This window comes from Lacerta agilis, chromosome 8, assembly GCF_009819535.1.
Source record: "Lacerta agilis isolate rLacAgi1 chromosome 8, rLacAgi1.pri, whole genome shotgun sequence".
NCBI lineage: Eukaryota > Metazoa > Chordata > Lepidosauria > Squamata > Lacertidae > Lacerta > Lacerta agilis.
The window spans coordinates 41,219,098-41,244,191 of NC_046319.1; the positions used below are offsets into that span (position 1 = coordinate 41,219,098).

At 46.8% G+C, this 25,094-nt stretch overlaps 1 protein-coding gene across 3 annotated transcripts; it reads left to right on the top strand.

The window, feature by feature from the left end:
• The first annotated feature begins 7,594 nt into the window (after window positions 1-7,594).
• TPPP3 (tubulin polymerization promoting protein family member 3) lies at window positions 7,595-21,816 on the top strand. 3 transcript variants are annotated; one of them, XM_033157133.1, is made up of 6 exons: window positions 7,595-7,744; window positions 8,859-8,939; window positions 10,299-10,379; window positions 15,705-15,898; window positions 19,526-19,679; window positions 21,042-21,816. In XM_033157133.1, the coding sequence occupies exons 4-6, from the start codon at window positions 15,711-15,713 to the stop codon at window positions 21,228-21,230; spliced, it is 531 nt and encodes a 176-aa protein (XP_033013024.1). In that variant the 5' UTR covers window positions 7,595-7,744; window positions 8,859-8,939; window positions 10,299-10,379; window positions 15,705-15,710; the 3' UTR covers window positions 21,231-21,816. The 3 variants fall into 3 exon arrangements, with proteins under 3 accessions (XP_033013024.1, XP_033013026.1, XP_033013025.1); XM_033157135.1 differs by lacking the exon at window positions 10,299-10,379; XM_033157134.1 differs by lacking the exon at window positions 8,859-8,939 and having other exon boundaries at window positions 7,613-7,744.
• The last annotated feature ends 3,278 nt before the right edge of the window (window positions 21,817-25,094 follow it).

Here is a 25,094-nt window from a genome sequence, read left to right on the forward strand (position 1 = left end):
CATGCTCTCTAATCAGCTGGTCTCTAAGGACCAAACAGCAGCTTTAAAGTGATTTGGGTGATGATTTTCATCTGGAAAATAGAAGGGAAGGGAACTTTTAACATCCTCCCACAATGCCTTAGTCCCGGCCATATTCCCTTCCCCTCACAATCCCAGATCTCCCACTGTCAGATCTGGTTGTGCATTGTTGGCTCTTACAAAACGAAACCTCTAATGGCCTCTAGAGGGCAGACTCTGAACAGAAGTGCACCAGAGCCCTGAACTCTAATTGCATCTGCTGCTGCTGTGCGCTGGGTTGCTTGATGTATTAAACTTGACAGCCACAGCACTCTTCCCTTTCTGTAATCGCCTAAGAGGCATCTGGAAGACATTTAAGACAAAAGCAAGTGGTCCTTTCTGGGTTTGGAATGAAAAACCATGCATGTTGCTGTAGGGTGTGGATCGCTTGGCCAATCTTTCCCTGAGATGTGCTGTGTGCAGGTGGCTTCATAGGAACATCTGCAGCCAAGACCAGAGCAGAGATGGTTCCTCGTCCACCTTTCAGTGTGTTACTACTTCTTGTTCTCCAAATTCCTCCTTTCCCCTCCCTTTGGAGAAATCCGTTTGAGGCTGTGCCCTTCCTCTTGTTGTTTTGATGCTGGAGGTGGTGGCAGCACCTATACTTCTGCCAACATCGCTACAGGGCACCCTTTGCGAAGCTGGTGCCTCCAGCTGTTTTGGACTGCACAGCCACTGTAGGCCTAGTTGTAGTTCAAAACACATGGAGGGCACCAGCTTCACAAAGGCTGCACACTGCAGCCGGCTTAGCCCTGCTGAGCAAAGCAGATGAGCGCAATGGGAGTGAGGTGTCCTATCCCTTGCATCAAGGGGAAAGAGAGCTTGTTTGAAGCCTGTAAAATGTGCTGTGTGGATGAAACAGCAGGGCAAGTGCCCACTGAAAGCCAGGGGCCTAGCTAGAGTTTGCTGGTTGCCCTCCTGCTGTGTGCCCTTGGCTTGCCCCTGGAGAGCAGTTGCTCACACCCAGCCAGCTCAGTGTCTCATTTCCTTCCCCCTGCTGTGCTCAGCTGCCAAGAGGAATCCAGCAGCTGCCCCACAAGGTTGCCGGATGCCTGCCGTCTAGCTTGTATGGCTCATTTCCGTTCAGATCTCCCTAGGGTGCCCCCCCTCCACCTTGGCTCCAGTGACTCTCTGCCATGACACTTAACCGGGGCTTATGCTCCCTCTGGCAGTTGTGGGTGCTTGCAGAAACTACCTGCTGGCCTCCTGCCTTCCTTAGGAAGATATTGGCAGTTACTTGCTCCTGTGGCCTTTCAGGACCATCCACCCCACTCACAGGCACAATTGTAGGTCTCTACGGGGCAACAGAGCTTAATGGAGACTGCAGCAAGTTGTTGAGTAATGAACATTTAAATGTGGAACAGCCTTGGGAGCCTCCAAAGTCACTCCTGGGTTGAAATTAACCACTGTACTGTACTGATTCTCTTCTGAGCTGGGATAGAACAGAATTCACAAGTGGGATTGCCAAGAAATTCTTGTAGGACAGAGCGTTTCCCGTTCAGAATTCCAACCATAACCACCACCACTTCCTCCCCATTTCCTCCCCAACAGTCAGCCATCATTTTGTTTTCTGGGTCTTTCACCAGCTTATTTGTGCAAATCTTAGGATTCTCTCCCAAGTCTGCTACCAGCTCTCTCTTCTGCATGGGCAGTGATGTTTTGGCAATTTAAGCAACAGCACTCGTAGCCTGAACATTGGAAATAAAAGGAATGATACTACTGTGTGTTGAAGGGAACTGCATGCTCAGCTATGGTTGCAGGAAAATGCTGCTTCTGTACCACTCCCTTTTCACCATTCCATCATGATGGTGAACCTGGCTTCAGGTAATGACTAGGTTTAGCCAAGTGATGTTATGTTGCCTCCTGGTGGTGGGGTGCAGCTCTTCCCCCATATATGTTGCAATGTTACACGTGGAGTTGCTGTGGATACCAGGTATATATATTGCATAAGAGCCCAGTAGACAGTGCGAGTGTTTTGTAGCAACTGGTGTTATAGAAGGTGTACTGTGTAATAATCATCTCCCTCTGGGCTTCCTGCACAAATTCCTATCTTCCCTCCCCTGCAAAATAAGGTTCCCTACTGGCACTATGACCAGAACTTACTTGGACGCCAGAGAAAGCATCTGAGCGTGTGCAGGATGACCTTCCTTTACCATTGTATAATTTCAACTATTTCTAGAACCAGCTGCCCTGTGAGCTAGAGAGGAACAGGGAGCCAGCTGTCACCGACTGCCTCTAAATGGCCTGTTTTTACTAATTTAATTATACATAATTCATTATTCATATATCTTATGCAACTTGCTCTGGGAGATTGTTGTTTCAAGAGGGGGCTAAAAACGCTATGGAGAAATGCATACCTATATTAAAAAGGGGAAAGTGCTTCCAGAAAAAGAGGTTAAATGTTGTTTACAGGCTTGTAAATTCGAAAGGTCCCTATTTACTCAGGTAAAAGTCCCTGTTTTCTGGCCCCTGTCCTTATTTTTGTTTCCTTCGTAGTTCCTTGTTCCTATTTTCTCAATGTGAATTGCCAAATTTGCCATTATTTAAGTTGCAGGCTCTCCCCCAGGCCTATAGATGTTAAGGCTGCAATCCTAAAAAACACTTAGATTCTGAATCGTTGAGTGAGACTACAACTTTGCTGTCATTTAGTCTAACACCTGCTCAATCCAGGATCTGCAATGCAAGATACATACAACTTCACCACCGAAGATGAGCTAGCATCCTCCATTACATCTCTGGCAGTAGGCTAGTTGCAGAGTAGGGGGTTGAGGGTAGGACAGGCCATGTAACATACACATCTTAGGAGGAACACCAAGGGGTCTGCTGCCCCCAGCATCAATAACCTCAGGCCATTGCCTCACTTTGCCTAATGATAGAGCTGGCTCTGCTTGCAATTTTATGCAGTTGTGCATGCATGCAAACAGGATGCATTTCAGCTGCTCTGATAGCGTTTTGTACCCTTGAGAACCTATGCACAGAAAAATCTCCCCTCTCTTAAATCTGTGCAGGAGGGACCACTGCAAAGAGCAAGGGCATACAGTGAGGAGTCCTTTGACAAGGTGTAACAGCAGAGTGGGTGGGGTGAGCCTGCAAAGCGATCCTCGGCATGAGAAGCAGGGTGTTTACAAGCATGGCCCTATTTCCATCCCACAAATGTTGCAGGGCATGCTCTCCAGATGGCTTCTGGCATTAGCCTCCCTTTGCCGCTGCTGAAACAAAAGTCGTGGTGTTCCAGTGTGATAAATAGGATCGGAGCTGCATAATAATAGAATCTCCATTAGCCCAGATATAACATGATGCTAGCTGACAGACCACACCCAAGGACTGCAGACCTCTCTTAGATTTTGTGCTGAGCAAGCCAGGAGGAAGGGAGTGACTTGGCCACACTATGCCAAGCACCAGAGAACAGGGTGTGGAAGGACAGATGTGCACCCCTTTGTCAACCAGGTGCTCTCCAGATGTGTGGGCTACAGCTCCCATCAGCCCCAGCCAGCTATGCTGCCATGGTTGTTGATTTGATCATCAGTATGTTCTACCTTTTGAGTGCAGCTCCTAAGATCTGGCTGTTTCTGGCCTCCCCTGCCAACAGATCGATCGACGCAGGCTGGCTCAAAGCCCAAGGCATTGCTGGGAAATCTAATTAAGGCAATTGGTTTGTAGGCTGGTGTAAACCAGCAAGCTTTGCTTTAGAGTGCTATACTGTCAGCCAAGGACAGGAGTGGAAGATCTGTCCAGCTCCCTGAAATTGGGCTTGGCTTAGCTACCCGTCAGTTTGGGAGGAGACAAGCTTGAGGGGTATGGGGGCTGCCTCTGGTGATATGTGGGTGTGCTATTAGGATAGAGGTGCAGTTAGGTAACTTCAGGTTTAAGATTCAATGCTCGCAGGGTGACCTAGGAGCAGTCCAAATGAAAGGGGCATTAGCGCAGCTCCCCTTTGCCTCACTTGGTGAAAATTTCCTCTTTATCAGCTACCTGACTTCAATCTTTAGGAAAACTCTTTTGCTCTAAATGGATGACATAACTGGTATAAATGACGTGAAGCTAAACACGCAACATGGAGTTCGTTTGCATCACTTCTTAATCTGATGGTGGGGGTTCACAGGAGACCCTACAGCTCCACTCAGAACTAGGCAATTAGAAAACCTTCAGTCCTGCAGAGATGGATCTGCCTTAGGGAGTTCACCTAAGGGTCAGAGCCAACCCTTTTCTAAGCTGGGAATGAGCTTGGAGAGTCATTTCCCAAGGGAGCCCTTTTGCATGGGGAATGCCTGCTTTCCCTTCCTGCTGAGAGTCATAGGTGACACCTCTGGGACCCTGGGATGCAGCTGATGGGCTGGGGCGGGTTGGCTCAGCCCTGCCCCGGTTGCTAGCTGCACAGGGCCTGCTGCCGTGGAGACGCCTTTGCTTTCACTACAGCCAAAACATTTCTCCTCCTCTGTTGTGCAGCCTGTTTGTTCTGTTCTTGGCATCCTCTCCATTCAGAGCGAAACAATACCGCATGTGAAAGGCAGTGACGGCTTGTACCGTCCATTGACCTCTCCCACCCCATCCCCAGATTACTGCCTGCTTCCCTCCCCCACAGTCCAAGAGGCGAGGCCACTGCGGAAGCAGCAACAATGCTTTGATCTAGATGTTCCCTGACACCATGGAGATCCCTTCTATGGGGGCCAAACAGATATCCCCAGTCCCTTTTGGTCTCCCGCTACAGGAGCCTCTGGATTCCTGATGGTGTGTGTCACGCAAGTGACCTGCCCTGCTCCCACAACTGCTTGGAGGCCTGGCTGGGAGGACGGGCAACTTCTTCCCTTGCATGGCTGAATAAGCAAGGGAGAGAAGGCAAGGAGAAAGAAGAAGTTGCGTTGTAAGTCCCAGAGTATTAGAGAGCCACAGTTGGGAATTGTTCAGCTGCCTTCATGCGACACCATCAGACTTGAAGCTTGAGCTGTATCCCATTGAGGAGGTCACAGAACTGGGAGTTCCGGCCACATCAGCTCAGCCTCTGCCTGACTGGAGGAACAGAAGAATGAGCCAATGTGCATTTTGTTCCTTGCTGACATCAGCCACTATCACAAAGACTCCCAACGCCTCTGGTCAATGTTCCAGGCCTCTGGTTCTTGGTTTCCCATTTAGAAGGGAACAGGGCTATAAAACGTGCTGCACTCTTTTACTGTGGTACCTCAGGTTACGTACTTAATTGGTTCCGGGTTGCTGTTCATAACCCGAAAAGTACGTAACCTGAAGCAGACGTAACCCGAGGTATGACTGTATTAGGTTGTTTGTGAAGGAGAAACATAAAGGTTTGCCAGGCACAATCATTTTTTTCCAGGCAGAAAGAGCAAAATATGCCCTACCCTCAGGTTCACAGCAGCAGAAGAAAAAAAGAGGGTGAGGAGGGAAGAGGAAAACCAGAACATTCAGGTACCAAAAAAAGTTCTGCTTGCAGAATGACTTGGTCAAACGGCCCTGGAGGAGACAGTTCTAAGTGAGCAGCCTAATGGCAATAAGTCCTATTGATTGGTGGTTGGTCACCATTTGGACTAGTGGGTCAGGAGACAGGGAGCCCAACAGCAGGTGAAGTCAGCACCAAGGTTAGGCAGAGCCAGCTCTTTCTAGTTTTGTCCCCACCCACCTTCCTGCTGAGTTCCACAAGGGGCAACACTGAGGAAGAGGAAGCTGATAGGCTGGGCCACCGCCTGGACTAGATGCAAGTGTAAAGGCAGGCAGGCAGGCAGGTAGGTGGAGGCAGACTGAGGACAGAGTCCCATTTGCCCCAATAGAACAGCCTTCATTTGTCCTAGCTGACCTGATGGAGAGGTCTGTGTCTTCATCTCCCTCTGCCTCAGCCTCAGTTGCTGATTGTCCTGCAGGTTTTGCCTAACAACGGTGTCCTGCCCTAAACAAAACAGTTACACAATGGGTAGCCAGAGGCATAACACCTAAGCACAGCCCCTTGCAAACTTAGCTGCAGCCTTGATTTTAGTTAGGGTGTTTCTGTGGATAGGATAGAAGCTGTTAAAACTCTCACATGGTTTTGGAAACCAGGCCAGGCCACCACTCCCAGTGGTCAACCAGCCATGGCAATGGCAGTGTGCAGCCTTTGACTTCTGTTCGCTTTCTCAGCTCATCTGAGCTTTGCAGTGTGAGAACCCTCTGTTCTATTTTCAACAAGGCCCCTCCCTTAGTTTTCAAACTGCATCACAGAAGAGCCCAGCTGGATCAGACCAAAGGCCCATCAGGTCAGCATCCTGCTCCCACATGGGTCAACCAGATCTCTCTCTCATAATACAGTGGAACCTCGGTTCCCAAATGCCTCTGTTGTCGTACGTTTCGGTTGTTGAACGCCAAAAACACGGAAGCAAATGCTTCTGTTTTCAAACGTTTTTTTGAACCTGAACATGTGATGCAGCTTCCACTAAGTGCAAGAAGCTCTTGCAACCAATGGGAAACTGCGCCTTGGTTTTCAAACGTTTTGGAAGCTGAACGGGCTTCCAGAATGGTTTTCGTTCGAGAACCGAGGTACCAGTATACTAGAATTCAGGGCCTTCCAATGTTGGAAGATTCAGGAGAGACAAAAAGAAAGCATATCTTTACATTTAAAACTATGGAACTTGCTCCCTTAAGAGGCAGTGGGCCAACAAACTGGATGGTTTTAAAGGAGCAACAGCTACCTCTTGACAACCTTGTGCTTAACACGGGAAACCAGCTATGTCCTGATTATGGAGGTCACACACACAACACGCTTCATGGGTGCTAAAGCACCTGAGGGTGCTGGTTGGTGACCCCGCCATACAACCCCCCCAGGCTGCTTAATTAGAGCTGATTTGGAGCTCTTGCGAAACAAGCCCACTTCCGCCAAATATTTTGCTTTTTGTAATAAGGAAAGTATAGGAAAATGTAATAAAAAAGTGTGGATAACACTTGCTTGACACAACTTCATCTAATTTTCCACAAACAAATCAAGATGAAAGTTCAATAAACAGGTTGTATGGAAGTGACCATTATAAAAGGCAGTATTTGTAAAATAATAAAACACAGAAAATGTGTTTTGATTGAAAACAACCTTCTTCAGAAACACTGATTGAAAGTAAAGATCGTATTGGCTTGAGAAGAGAACCTAACTTGCAATCAGTGCCCTTGAAGGTAGTTTTGAACCAAATGCATTGGAGTATGTGTTTCTTGGTGCGGTCTTTGGGCTAAGCCTCTCACTTTGGGGGACAAGAAGGGCGCGCAGCAAAAGGTTGCTGAGAACACAAGCATCCCTCTCTCCTGCTTCCCCCCCTCCTGCTTCCCCCCCCCCGCCCCCCGCGATGTCATCCATTTATTCCCCGCTAATGTTCCGGAGGCAGCGGCAACAGCAGCAATAGCAATTCCAGGCTCTCAGCATCATCCACCGTCGCACTAATGGCCCATTTGGCGCCAGGCCCACGTGGGGGCGGGCGGAGGGGCTGCCCAGCGCGCCTGCGCCTCCCTCTTCCCCGGCGGGAGGTGTCTTGGCTCTTCCTCGCTTTTGCACGCCCCCCCCCGCCGCTTCCTATTCCCCCCCCGCGCTGTGTCACTGGGGTATCTATGGAGACGGGAATCAACAGCCGAGCCTCGCCCCGGCGGCAGCAGCGCGTCTCCAAGAGCCAGAGGGGTGGTTTTCTCCCCCCTTTTTTTGCAAGGCGCAGCGTAGTGGAAGGCAAGCAGGGTAAGGAGCGCGCGCGGGGGGTAAGGTGTAGCCAGGCGAGGGGGATCCGGAGTGGGGTAAGGAGGAACCGGGGTATCCCCACCCCCGTGGACAATGCAGGCTTCTTGCAGCCGGAGGTTTGGGGAACCCCCGTCACTCCGTTCCTCCTGCATCCACCCACTAGGCATGCTGACCAAACCTCTGCATTCCGCTCCTTCCCTTCCTCTCAGTCAATGTACCTCCGACGATCTCTTCGTTTATTCCCATCACTATGCTAAGGTTGCAATCCCGATTCTCTACATGCATACTCGGGAGGGAGTCCCCGCGACTTCAATGGGATTTTATTTACTTCCACGTAAACAACAGCCGCGAGGCTGTTGCTTGATGTTTGCGGTCGCAGGGTCATCAGGGGGTGCCGCTTCTAGGCGGGTGTTTGTGGAGGGGTCTCTCTCTGTTTTTCGGCATTGCAATTTGCACCCAAGGCGATGACATCACTTGGCTCCAGACTAACTAATTCAGAATAATTCCTTCTCTTCCCTAGTTCCCTATGCATGTACTGTATAATATAAATACCGGGTATACCCTCCTTCCCCTGCTTGTTTAACTAACCAGATTGTGAGAATGGGCAGCTTGTCAAGGGGAGCAATCTCTGTTAGGAATCCCAGTGTTGTGTCTGCAAAGCTGGAAATGGAGGAATTAGCTTGGCATCAGCTGTGCTTTGATGAATATTTGACTCACTAGATCTGCACCACATACCTTGAGTCGGCAGATCCACCCATGACCCATAAAGCTTCTTTTAGGTGCTCTTTAGTTGTTCCAGGGTATGCATGTTGTTAATAGCATTGTAGAATAGAAAGCGGAAGACAGCACTCTCTGTTTATTTCCCCCCAGTGGAATTCATTTATTTGCATAACAAATAATTTTGCATGTCAGAAATAAGCTGCACTGAGTTCAATGGGACTTATTCCTGGAAAAGTGTGTTTGAACTGCAGCATTTTTTTTTCTTTTTGGTTGTGTTTTTTTTTTGCACCTGATGCCTTAAATTGATTCCCCCCCCCCAATCTCTTTTTGCATAGAACATGGCTGAGTTGACGTTGGTTGTGCTTTGTCTACCTTTTGCTCTGTTCTTTTCTAGAATCTCCGCCCATCATCTGCTGATGTATTTTAAGATTTGCAACCCGGGACCTCTTAACTGTTGAAACATAACTAACCTGTGGTAAGGAATCTTGTGTGTGCATTCTTGCTTAGAAATGTAGAGTTGGATCCAGACTTGGTTGTGCTTAGAGCAGACACACCGAAATAAAAGGGTCTCCTTTAAGCACGATTAAAACTGGATCCTCATCTAGTTCAGTAACCTCCATGAGAATCCCAGCACAGAGCAATAGACACAAAATGGCAAGTTAGGGATTTCTTCTTGTCCATCTTGGACTGTAATGTCTGTTCAGTTTAAACGTTAGTGACAATCACAAATGGATGCAGGCAGCAGCTTCCCAGGATCAACCCCCGGCATCTCCAATTAAAGGTTCAGGTTGCATGGATTTTATTTATTTATTTAAAAACATTTCTATAATGCTTGATTGTACAAAAACCTCCAAGTGGTTTACAAAAAATAATAATCAAATTATGAATTAAAAATACTTAAAAACAGCTCGAGACCCTGCAGAACCATTGCCAGTCAAAGTAGTAAACAATAGTGGGCGGGATGGATAAATTGTCTGACTTGGTACACAGCTTCTAAAAGCGACTCCTCTGATTTTTGTTTTGGATGTTGAGAATGCACATATGCACGCAAAAAGCCTGAGAGATGTTTTACAGAGGTGCTTTTGGCATCATCATGCACAACCGTGCCTTTAGCCCCTCTGGTCTTGCGTATGTCTGGATTTACGTGCTTGCAGAAAAGCGGCCAGTGCGATGCTCTCCTTTGAGTGCCGCTGGCATTGTTCTGGCTTGGTGATATCATTTCTCAGGCTTCTGCTCATAGCAGTTCAGCTGAACTGGCAGAATAGAAAACTGCATCAGGCAAGCTGGCTGTAGTTCAGTGATAGAACCTTGCATGCAGAAGGTCTCTGAGTCATCTCCAGGTTGGACTGGGAGTGACTCTGGTCTGAAGCCAAAGAGAGCCACTGCCAGTCAGTGGAGACAGCACTGAGACGGATGGATCCCAGCAAAGGAGAGCCTACCACCTCCCAAGGCAGCCTTTGCCCATTGCTGGACAGCTCTTTCTCGGAGGTTTATCTGGAATATGCTTTCCTGCAATTTCCTCCCATTAGTTTGTGGTCTGCACTCTGAAGCAACAGTGCACAAGGCAGCTCCATCTTCTGTGCGAAAGCCCTATGGGAAGACCCCCGAGAGATGGGTGAATTTGTCAATTTCTGTTTTTCTTGGTTTCTCATTTTTCCAGTGAAGTTTTCCACATTTCCACAACAGCTTATCAGCATTTTAGTGCAAATTTATTCTAATAAACATTTTTGTTTGTAATTTTGCCTAACATGCCTTTATGATTGTTATTTTCACTGATCTTTGCATTTCTGTGCACGTTTACTACAGTATATGCATTTTTGTACACATTACATAGGTGGAGAATTGCATTGCGAAATTCGTAGAAGTGTGAATTTTGAAGGATAGCTGTGTTTACGTAGTGCTTTGAAGTGATTTGGTAAGTATGCTTTAAATACAGTCTAAATTAAATTTCTCCCCAATCCCTACCAATGGACAAGGAATGTAGTCCAAAGCATCTGAAGGGCATCAGGTTGGGGATGGCTGCTTTACACTAAGTAACCAGTGTGGGGTCGGAGCAGGGGGAGCCAAATCGGAACCACGGTGTGGAGGGAAGTCAGTTTTAACCCTCTGTCTGCATCCCCTGTTGTTTGGAATGAGAGGAAAACTCCTATTTGAGTCAGTGGGAGCTTTCTTCTTATTGCAAATAGCAGTTGCGGGGGGGTCTGATTCCAGCTGGGACCACAGGAGGGGTTAAAGGGTGCATGGGGAATCTTTTTCAGACCAAGGACCACATGTTCACCTGGGCAACCTTCTGAAGGTTCCATTCCAGTGGTGGGAGGGGCCAGAAGCAAATGTGGGTGGAGCAATGAATGTGCATTTTACCTTTGCACATTTGGCTAATTTTTGCACACACTTACTCAGCCACCTCTAACTTCCATCCAGGCATGCAAGAGGCAGTCAAGTACACATTCCAGGCAGGCAGAAACTCAAGGAGGGTGTGAAGTAGGGCTAGTGAGGAGTGTGGTTGAGGAGGGGATGCGCCTGGCAAGAGTTCCAAGGGCCCAACAGAGAGGCCCTTCAAGACACTAATGACGTGGTAACATTGGGGAATATTCACAGAGCAACTAAAAGGGAGGAAGGATGTTTGGATAGTCCAGTATAAAGCCAGCACTATTTCTGCATCAATGACATGTTGCAAATACACCCTGGAAAAAACACCAGTTTGGAGGAACCCTGCAGGCCAGGCATTTTCCTTAAAAATGCAGACTGGATAAAATTATTGATCATCCCAACTGAGGAGTTATATGTTCACTGGTTGAGCTCTGATATACCTTTGACTTTTGCAGCCCCTGTGGGGTCCTTTATTTAACTTGAACTGACCCTATCATGCCGACTGTTGATGCCACTTAAGTTTGCAGCCATGCAGAAGAAGAATCAGTGGTGGGCTCTGCTATGACAGATATTTCCTTTTCCCCAAAGGTTGCAATTTCTTTAGGGTTTCGCTTCTAGTACTGTAGTACCAGGTACAGAAGCAGAGTGTACCAGGAACTGTATAACAGGGATGGGGAACCTCTGGCTTTCCAGATATTATTGGACACCTACTCCCATAATCCTTGATCCTTTGCCATGCCTTGAGAGTCTGCTGAACCTTCTGGGCAGGGTTGAATGCGTGAAATGAAAGCAGACGAGCAGCTCTAAACCATAGTTTAATTGTTGTAGCTTTGAAAGTAGAAATGGTGGTTTAGGTTCTAAACTACAGTCAGCACAAACTATGGATGTGATATCTTGTCTGAATTGAACCAGATTGTTGTTTAGATAGGTTCTGTGTTGCCCACGTAAGTTGTGTATGTGTGTATTTGCGTAGCTAAGATCTCTGAAGAAGACGCAACTAGCAAGCCAAGCATAATGACTGACTTAGTTAGGCGTTGGCCAAATGGTGAAAGAATCCATACATACCTTGAGCAACTGTGGAAAGGCAGGGTTGGTTTTAAATAAATACATTAAATAAATACAAGGATTAAGAGCTGCTGCCCTCTACCTGGGAGCTTCACGATTTACGTGTCAATCATGTTTGCTGTGGCTACAACTGACGTTGCCCACAGTAAACATGCAAAGTGTGAAGGGCAAGTGGGTGTCCCTAAAGTGCAGCTCTTTGTGTGCTTTGTCTCTGACTGTGGGGGTAGACAGATGCCCTCTGAGAGCAAACTGCAGATAGAGCATTTATCCCTAAACACACAGGGACGTGTACCAGGGGGAGTCCTGATAGGCTGTGACTCCCTGTAAGTGCAGAAGATCCCTGATTGGCTGCGACTGTGACTCACAACCAATCAGGGCTCCTATGTGAGTAAGGGAGTCACAGCCAATCTTAGGTGCATGCATCTCAATTTTTGTGTGAGAATGAGAAAATCTACGGTTTGCTTTGCTCACCTGTGCAAACATCTCTACTTCTGCATGCCAGGGAGACAAATTGTGGGGCCCACAGGTTGCTGTCAACCTAAATCTCAGTCAAAGGGGCATCTATTATAGAACGTGCCGCAGGTCTGTCAGTCAGTTTTATTGTATATAGCCAAAGGCCTTTACAAAGGACAACATAGAATAAAAGGAAGACTTTCAACATAAAATAAATTTACAAGATTAAAATGTAAGACATGCACAAAGCTTCTGCTGGAGAGGGAGCCTTCAAACCAGCCTTTTTGGGAGTGTAAGGTTCCATATAAGTAAAGTATAAAATGATGCACATTTGGGGAAAACACATACAGGTTTGAGCTTCAAGCTTCTTGGATGAGGGCTGCGGCAAATAATTTTAAAAAGTTAAATTATGAGTAGCTATTCACACAGGTGTGTGCCTCAGGGGTAAAGCACACTGACCAAGGTACACTGACTGAGTTTAGTTCTCCACATTTGCAAAGTCAAGGATTCTGCAATTGGATAAGCACACAGCTGTACATTATCATCGTTCTTCAATTTATTATTTATTAAATTTCTATACTGCCCTTCATCCGAGGATCACAGGGCAGTTTGCAATATAAAAACACAAAATACATAGTATAGTTACAAACAAACAAACAAACAGAAATAACCCCCCTCCCACAGTTTAAAAAGCCATATATGCCCGCATGTTATTGCGGTTTTCCAAATGGCCAAACCTGCATAATTTGTGCCCATTTTTTTTTGCAGTTGTGCACCCAGTACACCTGCTGCTGTATATTTCTGTGCATCCAAATTCATGTACATCCAAGTGTGGGTGTACTGCAGCTCCACTGCTCCTTTCCAGGAGATACCTTCATCCAGCAGAGGAGAAATTTTAAGGAGAGAGAGGGAAAGGGGAAAAAGTTCACACGCATGTCTATGTCCGTTAGTGTGGAGTTAAGTACATATGCTAATCCACACTATCCTCCCCAGAGCAACCACGTCCAAGTAGCACAACCCGCCCTTAGCAACCGTCGCCAGGCAACACAAACTGTGGCCGCCCCAGCAGCCAAGCCCACATGCCTGTTTTTGTTTAATGTCAGGCTGTAACTAAGATCCTGGACCTGGCAGGCCCCCCAGGCTGGCTAGTGCCCTAATAGCCTGCCCCGGGCATGGGTGGATCTTGGCAGAGAGCCTGAGCAAGGGGGTAGCTAAGGGTAAATGTCCGTGAGAAATGGACAGCGTTTCCCCAAAGTAGCAGTGGTTTGAGTTAATAATTGTGCAGGGAAATTCCAGTTAGTGCTGGCATTGACACAGGGCAAGCCAGGGCGTTTGCTGAGAAGATAGGTCTGCTCTTGCTAGGCACGGGCAAATCTGTCCCATTTTGGTTTCCCTTGTTTCCTCATTTTTCTAATCTTAAGTTTAGTTCTCCACATTTGCATAGATTGCAAAAATAAATTTAAAAACTTTGGGGGGGGGAATCTCATGAAAATTCATCAGTGTTTTTGTGAAGATCTCTCCTAATAGACAGCTTTTTGCCTCCAACACACAACTTTTTGCAAAGCAATTTCCCTTAACACACTGCACTTTCCTCTTGTCCACGGGCAGTGCTGTTTGTTTTTTGTTGGTTATGACAACAACGGTGCTCACATACTGAACTTCAGAAGTAGGGGGAAATTTCAGGATAAATCTGAAAAAGCCAGTAGCTTCTACAGAAGGTTTGAGAAGAGTGCTCTATCTTTGATGCCCTGATTTATCTCAGGAACCAAGAATTCTGTTCAGACAGTGCACAAAGGCCAACAATAGGGTTCAGGGAGAAATCCAATTTACTGTGCATTTAAATGTGGATTTTTTCCTCCTAATTCACACTTTCTAAAACAATTTGTGAACTGAAACGCAGCCAGTCTTTTGGAAATTTGCAGTTCTCCAGATTTTGCAATGCAGTTCTCTAGCCAAGTGGTTGGCATCTGTTTGTCTCGAGAGACAATGGATCGTGCCTCCAGGGATGAAGTCAAACCGCTGAGTTAGCAGCACTGAAATGACCTCCCTGGGGCACAAGCCTGACCAGTGTATATGGAGGTTCTGGGCTGCCCAGATGACAAGACCCCCCTCTCAGCCTCACTGATGTGGTCCAAAGGAAAGCAGAGCAATATGTTTGACACCAGCTTGGCTGCAGCAGTTTCCAGAAGGAGGCGTAGATGGTGCCATCCAACCGTATTAGAGACTCCACTCTGGATTTGTGTAGGGCTTACTCCTTAGCCTTACCTTCTCCCAAAGATATCCCACAAGGAAGCGGAGGTTTAGGACCAGGGTTTTCCTTCTCCTAGAAAGATTATCTTCCCAGGTTGACAAGCCCCCTCTGCCCCCTCTCTTCCTTCTACAGCATGTGCAGAAACTGGCTTCTTGACTGTTTGACCCAGTATTGGTCTCGTCCACTCAATTTTACGGAGTCTGTCTTCACATGCAGGGAAAGTCCCTAACTCACCAAGGGATTGAGATACATTGGCTACCCTCACTTAGTTTAGCCAGCCAGTCAAAGTCGTTTCCTGGGGTGTGGCCGCTGTTGCATGCTGGCAGTTTTTAGGAGCCACAGGTTAGAGCTGACTGCAGACGGGGGACCAAAAGTGAACAAACTACTCCAAAAGGAATGCAATATATCCCCCACCAGAGGCACTGCCCCACCCATAGCACCCCATATACCTTGAGAGCCAGTGTGGTGTAGTGGTTAAGAGCGGTAGACTCGTAATCTGGGGAACCGGGTTCGTGTCTCCGCTCCTCCACATGCAGCTGCTGGGTGACCTTGGGCTAGTCACACTTCTTTGAAGTCTCTCAGCCCCACTCACCTCACAGAGTGTTTGTTGTGGGGGAGGAAGGGAAAGGAGAATGTTAGCCGCTTTGAGACTCCTTCGGGTAGTGAAAAGCGGGATATCAAATCCAAACTCTTCTTCTTCTTCTTCTCTCTAGTCAAGTAGTGTGTACTATAATGCATATACTAAAGTGTTCATATAAATGCATACATTACTGAAAGCAAGATATAAAAATGCATTATATTAGGGGAATTTGCTTTGCAAAATTGTGTATAAGGAGAAAGTTGCACTAAGATGCTGGTGAATTTTCCTAAGGACTCCCCCCCCCCCTTTTTTAAAACAAAATTGCAAACTGTTGCTGAGAAAATGTGGTGAACTGAATTCCAGTTTGGGGAAAAAATGATAAATGAGGAAAAAATGAAACTGACAGATTCCACCATCTCTAGGTAGGGGGAAATGTCTAGAGGAGCTTTAGGAAATGTGTACATGATGGCACATGCAATGCCCGTTGCTTGGATCTGAGCAGCTGCCTTTGTGTTTTACAGAACATCATGGCTGAGAGCACAGACATGGCTTCATTGGAGGAGAGCTTCCGAAAGTTTGCCATCTACGGCGACACCAAAGCTACAGGGCAAGAAATGAATGGCAAGAACTGGGCCAAACTCTGTAAGGATTGCAAAGTAACCGATGGCAAAGGGGTCACCAGCACAGATGTGGACATTGTCTTCAGCAAGGTGAAGTAAGTGCCTGCTTCCATCTCACTTCCTTCTGGTTTTGCTTCATGTTGGTTCTTAATTTACAAAAACAAGGAGACTCGGATGGGACTGAAACGTGTGGGCAAGTCTTTGCCACAGCGCTGAAGCCCTGACCCTGGAAGCAAGAGCCCAATGAACTAATTCATAGGAACATTATATTATATCAGATCCTTGGTACCCTAACAGGCAGGTTTCCCTCCCATACCTGCCTCAGATGTTGGGGATTGAACCTGAAACCTTCTGCATGCAAAGCAGATGCTCTTCCACAGAGCTACAGCCCTTCCCCAGACTTCCATTCATATTTTCTGTTTTAATATAGGGCACAAAAAATGCCTGCCAAGCAAGGCCTCATTAAGACATGCTGAGGCCCTAAGCTGTGTCAATTTCAATTTTATTTGCTGTTACAACCATTGTGGTCATTTCAACCACCTCCAGAAAGAAATATACATACTATGCATACTTTACAGACTGTGCATAGATATACCAGTGTGTGCGTGTGTGTCTATATAAGCTATGCCAAGTTGAAGAGGTCCCATAGCATTACCACCCCCCACCCCGCAAAATTCATAGACAGCACTAAGCTAGGTGTACCAATAGTCTAACTTGATATAAGGCAACTTCTTACGCCCTGTTGAACCCCGCTCCCCTCAAGTCAAATACTTACAGCACAATTTTATGCATGTTGACTAGGAAGGAAATCCCATTGTGCTCAATGGTGCTTATTCCCTAGGGGGTAACATGCTTAGATTTACAACTTTAACCAAATACTTTCCTAATCTATTTTTTGACTTCTGGAAAAAATGCTTGAGATATTTTTATAACACGCTTGTAAAAATAACACAGCACATGTTTGTCTGTTTACTAAATATAAGTAAAATAGATAAACCAGATCTCAATCGATTAAGGGCAGCAAATTTTTCTTCTTTACTCCAATACATAATTTTCCAGATGACTTGCATTACTGGTGACAAGGGACAGAAACTCTGCACATGTTCAAAAACCATGTCTGTAGCCAGACTACAAACCTAGCAGAAAACAAGTCCACCCCCACAAAAAGAGGCTGAGCTTTCTGTGTCAATGCCAAGCACCAGCTTAAAAAGATACACACACACACACACACAGCTTCTTTGGCTCAATGCCATCTTTAGTTTGGCATTGTTGTGTTTCACATCTGTGCTTCTGGGGAGACTGAGCATGCATTGCTCAATGGTGCTGTCCCGGTTTGATTCAGCAATATTGGCAGGAACACTTTTGTTTGTACTGTTGAACTGCTCCATGTCAGCTGCTGTTTGAGAAATTAAGCCTTTGGTCCTGGCAAAAATAAAAAACAAACAGCTATTGACTGCTGCTAGTGTAACTCTCTTGTAATGGAAAGCACTTTGGCTGCAGCAGCAACAGCTACAGTTTAATGGGGGGGGGAGAGAATGAGAGAGAGAAAGAGAGAGATGAGCTGGGCCAGCCCACAGGTATATCTTTCCCCTCTTCAGCTGTGACCGCCCACCCCACCACCTTCCCAATATCCTTCCTGCAGAGAGACATATGGCTTACTAAAAAGTTTCCATTGCCACCAATTGGATTTTTAAAAAAATGCTTTGTAGCAATGCCAGGAAGGGGATTTATTTTTATTTTTTAAAAACCATTTTATTGGTGGGATCACAGTTGGGGAGAGAAGTGATAGACCTAACGTCTGGGCTTGCAGTGATCCCAACAGCAAGTAAGGCCCTCTGGAGCTATAAATTAATTTAACAAAAAAAAACAACAGTCATAGCTGCACACAAGTGTAATATGTAGTTTGATCCTAGGCTGGAGACTTGTGACCCTAGGGCAGGCCCAGCTTCTGAAGGAAAATGAGACATAGGGTGCATGCTGTACATTAAGCTTAACATGTAATTTAACCACCCGAAGCCCCATATCTCAGAGATGTGTGGACTGGTTGCAGTTAGCGGTTTGGGGAAAGCTCTTGGCATGTGTGTCACCTGTTCTCAGCTTGAATCTGGTCAAAACTCAGGGACAGCTTATACCAGGGATGGGGAAGCTGAATGTGGCCTCCAAGTCTCTCTGGCTCCCAGGGCTCTCCTCAGGCCACACTCCTCTCTCTCCAGCCTTGCTTTGCGCCCTCCTGGACTGCTTTTGCTTGGCTAGAATGTGTCCTGCAACTCAGTTGACGACTCGTGCTTGTCTGGATGGGGGGTGGAGGCTGGGAACTGTGTGTGTGTGAGTCTGTGTAGAAACAAGCCTGTTGTACAAAAAGTAAAATCAATGTCCATTGCTCCACCTTCTTTTGCTTCTGGCTCTGCCCACCACTGGCATTTGGCCCCCAAAAGGTTGCCTAGGAGGGAATGTAGACTTCCAGCTTGAAAAAGTTCCCCTGCCTCTGGTTTATGCAGGCAACAGAATCAAGCAGTAAAGCTATTTTCTGGGTGGTGTCACTTAAAGCCCCAAATGAAGAATTGCATATCTGAGTGCTCTCACACACACCCAATATTTCCCTGCATGTAGAAAATCAGAGTGGAGACATGTTCTTGTAGGATAGTGGGCCTGGTTTGGAAGCACCTTTGTTGTGGTTGTTTCAAACACCTTTCCTCTCGGCCTCAAAAAGACAATTTCTGCCAGTTTTCTGCAGAAGCTGCCAGTGTACAGCGCCAATAGGTGTTGCCACCAGCTACCCAGTCTCTAGAACTTTTAAACAAATGTTTCAGTTAATCTAGCTAGTTAGCTGGTATATATCAAGATTTTCAGAGATGTAGCCATGTTAAGTTGTGTACACACTCCAAACCAACTTCAGTCTGAATTGAGAATGACCTAGCTGTGTTTTAAGTTGGTAATGTGTACACAGTCTTAGTCTCTTTCTTTAAAAGCAACAAAGATTCTTGTGGCACCTTAAAGACTAACAATTTCATTATGGCATAAGCTTTTGTGGACTACAGTCTGGTCTGGCCTGGCCTGACTACATCGGATGAAGTGGGCTCTAGTCTGCAATGGTCACAGCACATCTGGAGTACCATGTCCACTTCTGTATGACACAATTTATGAAGGACGTTGACAAGCTAGAGCTTGTCCAGAAGTTGACACCCAGTATGTTTAGCCCAGATAAGAGGAAATTAAGAGGAGACATGATAGCAGTCTTCAAATATCTGAAGGGCGGTCATGTAAAATATGAAGCAGATTTGTGCTCTGTTGCTCCAGAGAGCAGGAATAGATTGAGTGGTAGAAATTGCCCAGAACCAAATCCCAGCTAAACAATGGGAGGAACTTGCAAGTTCTTGTCCTTCTACAACTGGGAACCAGGACACCATCCTTGCATGCTTTTGCTTGGCAGGAATGTGTTCTTGAACTCTGATCATGCTTTGGGGTTGCCTGGAAGGAGGTGGTTAAAGGGTGTGAATGTATATTGAAACAAGCCTACTGTACGAAGGTAGAATTTGTATTCATTCCCCCGCCCTCTTTTGCGTCTAGACCCACTTATCACTGACCTATGGCCCCTTAGAAGTTGCCTAGAAGGAAATGTGGCCCTCAGACTGAAGAAGGTTCCCCACCCCCGGTGTATGAGTCAGAGGGGCAAAGGTGGTTGCGATTTGGCTCCTGAGTCCCTTGTGCCTATTCTATTCCAGAGGGAAGACGGCCAGAGTCATAAACTATGAGGAGTTCAAGAAGGCCTTGGAGGAGCTGGCCCCAAAGAGGTTTAAGGACAAAGGCAAAGAGGAAGCGTATGAATCCATCTGCCAGCTGGTGGCAGGCAAAGAACCGACTAACGTGGGCGTCACTGTGAGTAACTGCTGCCAGTGTTGGAGGAAGAGGCAGAACAGGCTTCTGGTGGGAATCCAAGGCTTCAGAAGCAGGCCAGGTTGGGTCTAGGACAGGGATGGGGAGCTGGTGGCCTTCCAGGTGTTGCTCCAACTCCAACTCCCATCAGCACCAGCCAGCATAGCCTGGGATGATGTGTGTTGTAAACCAGTAACATCTGGAGACCGCAGGTTTCCCCACCTGAACTCCACTGACTAGGAGCAGGTCTCCAGGGTTTCTGACCGAGGAGTTTCCCAGCCTTACCTGGAGATTCTGTGAATTGGACCAAGAAATGTCTGTATACAAAGTGTGCATTCTGGTAGTGAATTGCAGCTTTCTTGTATGGTAGGGCATACCGGTAACTCACTCTAAGTACTGTACTTCTGGACAGATCAGTCCTTTTCCAATTCCACAAGTGATCGTTTATGAACCTCTTCTATCCCATTAACCAGCAAAAAAGAAAGCAGTATGGAATTTTGTGTTTAAATAATATTTCAATACACAATTTATCATAAAATGTACATTTATATACATCTTTTATCTCATTGTATGTATTTTTTTCTGGGGGGTACTCAAGGGAATGCAGTACTAGCACCTTTTTTCAAGAAGAAAAGTACTGTACACATTTTAATATGCATTTTAATGCATTTTGTTTTGTTTTCTGAGACGGGAACTTTATCACAAAATTCAGAGAAGTGTAAAATAGGGTGGATAACTATGTTCCAGTCTTTATGATAGTACAGCAGGTATGGATCAGGTCAGTCTGCTTTGGAGCTCATGGAAATTGAATTCCTTAAGCACCCCCAACCAATACAGTTCCTGCTTTTTCCTATGGGAGGCCCCAGGTTTAATACCTGCAGCCCTCATGGAGGATTGACAAAATCATTGAGAATAAGACTTAACGATCATGATGGCTATGTTCCCTCAGGTATCAGAGCCAGTGTGCCTCTGAAGGCCAGTCTCCAGCAGAGCACTATTGGGCTCATGTTCTGCTTGTGGGCTTCCTAGAGAAATAACGTTGACCATTGTGAGTAGAGGGCGCTGAGCTGGATAGGCCTTTGGCCTGATCCAGGAGGGATCTTATGTGCCAGTTGAAGGAGCCTCCAAGTTGCAAGACTGGGGAAGACCGCTGCCTACAATGCTGGAGAGCTGTTGGTAAAGCCAGTGGTACTCTTTGTGCCAGTGGTTGGACTTGGTACAAAGCAGCTCCTCATATTATTGCATGGTAGATAGTAAAGGAGGTGGAGGTGATGTGGAGGCCATGTTCCGAAGTAGGGGCGATGGTAGTCGTTGCTGAACAAAGAATGGTTCTGACCCCCTCCCTTGTTTTTTTGTGATTGGCAGAAAGCCAAGGCTGTGGGCGCTGTGGAGAGGCTCACCGACACGTCCAAGTACACAGGCTCCCACAAGGAACGTTTCGACGAGAGCGGGAAGGGCAAAGGCAAGAGCGGACGGGAGAACCTTGTGGACAACAGTGGCTATGTGTCGGCCTACAAGCACGCCGGCACTTACGATGCCAAAGTGAAAAAATAGGAGCGGCTGCCGCACCCGTTTGAAGGAAGGGCCACCCTAATGACACGCCCCCTTGCCCTTGTGGGGGTTCGGCTCTGCTTGGCCTCACTCCAGCCCCAGAGCAATAGCTGGAAGGGGTGCCTGTCCTCGAATGGTTTACGCAGCTGCAGTGTGACCCGGCCACGCACCTCGCTTCCCAATGTTACACAAACTCAGACTTTTATCTGCGGCACCCGCCTGCGCAGCCTACCAAAGGCCTCTACACCTCAAATGTCTCCCTTACCTCACTCTAACCACCCCCCTCCCCATTGCTTCCCAAACTAGTGCTAATAATGGGAGTCTTCTGCACCGTAGAGAAAATAAAAGGAAAGCTTCATTTGCCGTGCAGCTTCTAGGGCCACAAAGCTTCTGTCAGGGCAACAAGATGGCAACCCCTGCCACACAGTTCCCAGGCTTCTAACAGCATTTCCTCATAGCCCTTGCTCTTCCAACCCATGATGATGTCTACTTCCTGTTTGCAGGGGACCCCAGTGCTTCCGATGGCATCATTTCACCGCTTTTGATTGTATCAGAAAAGCAGTATATAAAATAAAAGTACTACTCACAATCATCTTGCTCCTCAACTGACAAGGCAGCTGGTCCCTTTTAAACACTGCACATTTAATGCAGTTGTGGGGAAACTCCTCGGCCTGTGGAGGATCACATTCCCTCAGGGGAGTATCTGCTGGGGGCACCATGCCATTGGTGGGCACAGCTAAACCCAGGGGGAAAGGGCAGGAAGGACAGGGAAGAAATTTGATTCATTTCACGTGTAAAGGCAAATCTGTTTAATACCACACTGAATAGTGACCGTCCTTCAGACTTCACACCTGTCTGAATTTGTAGTCTTTCAGCCAAGAAATACATACACTGCTGTGAAGTAAGTCTATAAATGCATATATTAATGAAAATAATGTTAAAAATGCATTTTATTAGAGGAAACTGCCCAGCAGAAATTTGCATATTAGGATAAGGATAAACGGCATACAAACATGCATTATATTAGGAGAAATTTGCACTAATGGGAAAATGCATGTATTTGCCTCCAACGAAGTTAGTTAACGGTCATTAATTTCAATGGGTCTACTCTGAGAAGAATTAACATTGGCTACAAGCTTTCATAAGTGCTTGCAAACGTGTATCAGGAGAAATTTCCACTAAAATGTTAATGCATTTTCACGTGGACTTAAAAATAAAAATCACAAACTGATGTGGTGATGTGAGATCTTCTTGGTCTGGGTAAAGAGACTACTGAGTCAGAGCTTCTCAACATGTGTTGGAATACCATTGCATGTGGAACATTACAATGTGATCCAGACCTCAATAGAATGATTTTCGTTGTCTTCTCCTGCAGTTGAAGCAAGGATGGCGAGTGGCTGAAGGAGGCCGCCTCATGCCTGACTCTCGGTTAGGGATGGGCGAATCTGTCAATTCTGATTTCTCCTATTTTCTCCTTTTTCCAAGTTCCGCCACATTCCTACATCCCTTTGTGATTTTTTTTAAAAAAGCCATTTTAATAATTCTTAAGCATTTTAGTGCACATTTTTCTTAATTTGTACACAATTCAGCCTAATATACATGCATCCTTTGAAAGCAATTTTTTCTTAAGAGAATGCATTTGTGTAAATTCGCTCATATAGTACATGCATTTTTGTGCGTAAATTCCTCTAATATATGAATTTTCCTTCCCGTTCTTTGGTTGGAGACCTGAAAATGTCACAGGAGAGATGTATTTCGGTTTGTGCTTCACTTCAGGAAGTGTGAATTAGGTCGGTGCACATTAGTGTGAATTGAACCCCATCCCTATCCCTCCTTTTGAGTTTGTATCTGGGGAGGGGCTTCCAGCTGCTGTAGGCTAGACCAGGTGTGTTTTCAATGGCCCCTTCTTTGCCCTCAGGTGCCAAAGTCCCCCAGCTTCACCTGTTAGAGAGTTGGGGGTTGTGTAAGGGTGGGGGAGGAAAGTGGCATGAAGGCCAGAGATCCTGCACCTTTACTCAATAGTGGAACACATTCTTTGGCTATGCAGAAAGTCTCAGGTTCCATCTCCTCATGGGGGCTGGGAAGAACCTGTGCCTAAAACCACAGAGAGCTACTGCCAGTCAGTGCAGACAATACTGAGCCTGATGGACCAATGATCTGAACTGGTAAAAGCCACCTTCCTGTGTTCTTCCTATGCTGGGCTCCAGAATGTAGCTCAGCTATGTGTATCCTTTAACCCAGTGTGACTCTTAACTCAGTGGTAGAGCATCTGCTCTGCACAATGCAGAAGGCCCTGAGTTCAATCCCCAGCATCTCCCTTGGTCTGAAATCCTGGAGAACTTCTGCCAACCACTATAGACAATACGGAGCCAGATGGACCAGTGGTCCCAGTGCTCTCACCTTGAGGTGGGGGGGGGGGAGAAAGCAAACAGCCCCCTGAGTGTCCTGTCTCTTCAGGGAGAATGTTGCAGGCACCCACTCTCCCAGAGTCCAGATATTTCTGTGGGCTGGGAGAGTCACACCAGCTGAGGAGGGATGTTGTTTTACAGCCAGCATGAAATTCTCTGCCTGCGACGGAAATGGCTTCCTGCCAGGCCTCTTGGAGCCTGTGTGGGCCAATATCTCAGCCACTGATTTTTATGGCCTTGCTGCTATTTTCTCCCTCACATTTGTCTCTCTTTATCAGTTTTCCCAGCGCAGGCTCCTGGGAGGAATGTCAGGCGATGGTTGACCCACCATCCCTGCTCAGTTCAACATGAAATAGGAAGCTGTCTCATACTGAGTCAGACCATTCATGGTACATTGAGCTCGGTGTTGTCTGCACAGACTGGCAGCAGCTCTCTAGGGTTCCAGGAAGGGAATCTTTCCAAGACATACCTGGGGGTGATGGGGATTGAACGTGGGAGCTTTCGTATGCCAAGCTGGTCCTGTACCGCAGAGCTATGGCCCCACCTCAAGCAGCCCAGACCTGCTTTTCCAGAAGGAGTTAAGTTGTTTGCTAGCTGGTGCCTCCCCTCCAGAAGCAAATTTGGACACAGAATTTGAATAAGAGTTGTTGCAAACTTGGGAATGAAGACCTCCTGGCTACCTATGGCTGCCCACCAGGGAATACATAGGCTGCCTGTCTGGGGTTGCAGAAACAAACGGGTGGGTTTGTTTCAGGCACTCGATAGTACACAGTTCAGGACAGGCTCAAGACACATGACTGCCTGGGGTGGCCAAGATGGCATTCTGCCATTCCAGATTTGAATCCTACTCTAGTAACAGAGTAGTGTTTACCAACACATAATGAAGGCAATAGGGTAGCTTCTGAGCCATGTTGCAGCCAGATAAGGGGGCCAGTTATGCATTGCTAAAAAAGAGGATTTGCATCACCAAAAAAAGATACCAATTGCACAAAGTTGACTCGTGGGTTCAGTCTGCTGGCCAGGTGCTGTTAACTGCCAGCCAGGTGTTCCTGCTGCCCCTTTCTAACCTTTAAACCAGACTTGGCTGGACAGCCCTCAAACAGAGAACAGCTTCAAATAGAGGACTGCCCCCTGATGACCCTTGAAAACAGAAGACCATTCTTTGTGAAGTAGGACATATGGTCATCCTGTGCGTGCGTGCACACACACAACCTACATCGTCCAACACCTGCCTCCATTCCCCTACCATCTTCACCTGATGTCTCAGCTGCACTCTACACCTAACAGTAGGGCTGGTCCTGCCACCGTTCATGGCTGGTTGGGAGAGATGCCCTTTGGTTAGGAAGCACTTGAATACAAAGTTGCTGACCTCCAATACAGCAAAAGGAGGCCTGCTCTGCATTTCTAAGGGGACGTGGGTTGCGCTTGTGGTCTAAACCACAGAGCCTAGGGCTTTCCG

Excerpts from the sequence above, each read along its gene's own strand:
- TPPP3 (XM_033157133.1), top strand. The coding sequence starts at position 15,711 with ATGGCTGAGAGCACAGACATGGCTTCATTGGAGGAGAGCTTCCGAAAG. Across the intron at positions 15,899-19,525 it reads ATTGTCTTCAGCAAGGTGAA|AGGGAAGACGGCCAGAGTCA; the intron begins GTAAGTGCCTGC and ends ATTCTATTCCAG. Across the intron at positions 19,680-21,041 it reads CGACTAACGTGGGCGTCACT|AAAGCCAAGGCTGTGGGCGC; the intron begins GTGAGTAACTGC and ends TGTGATTGGCAG.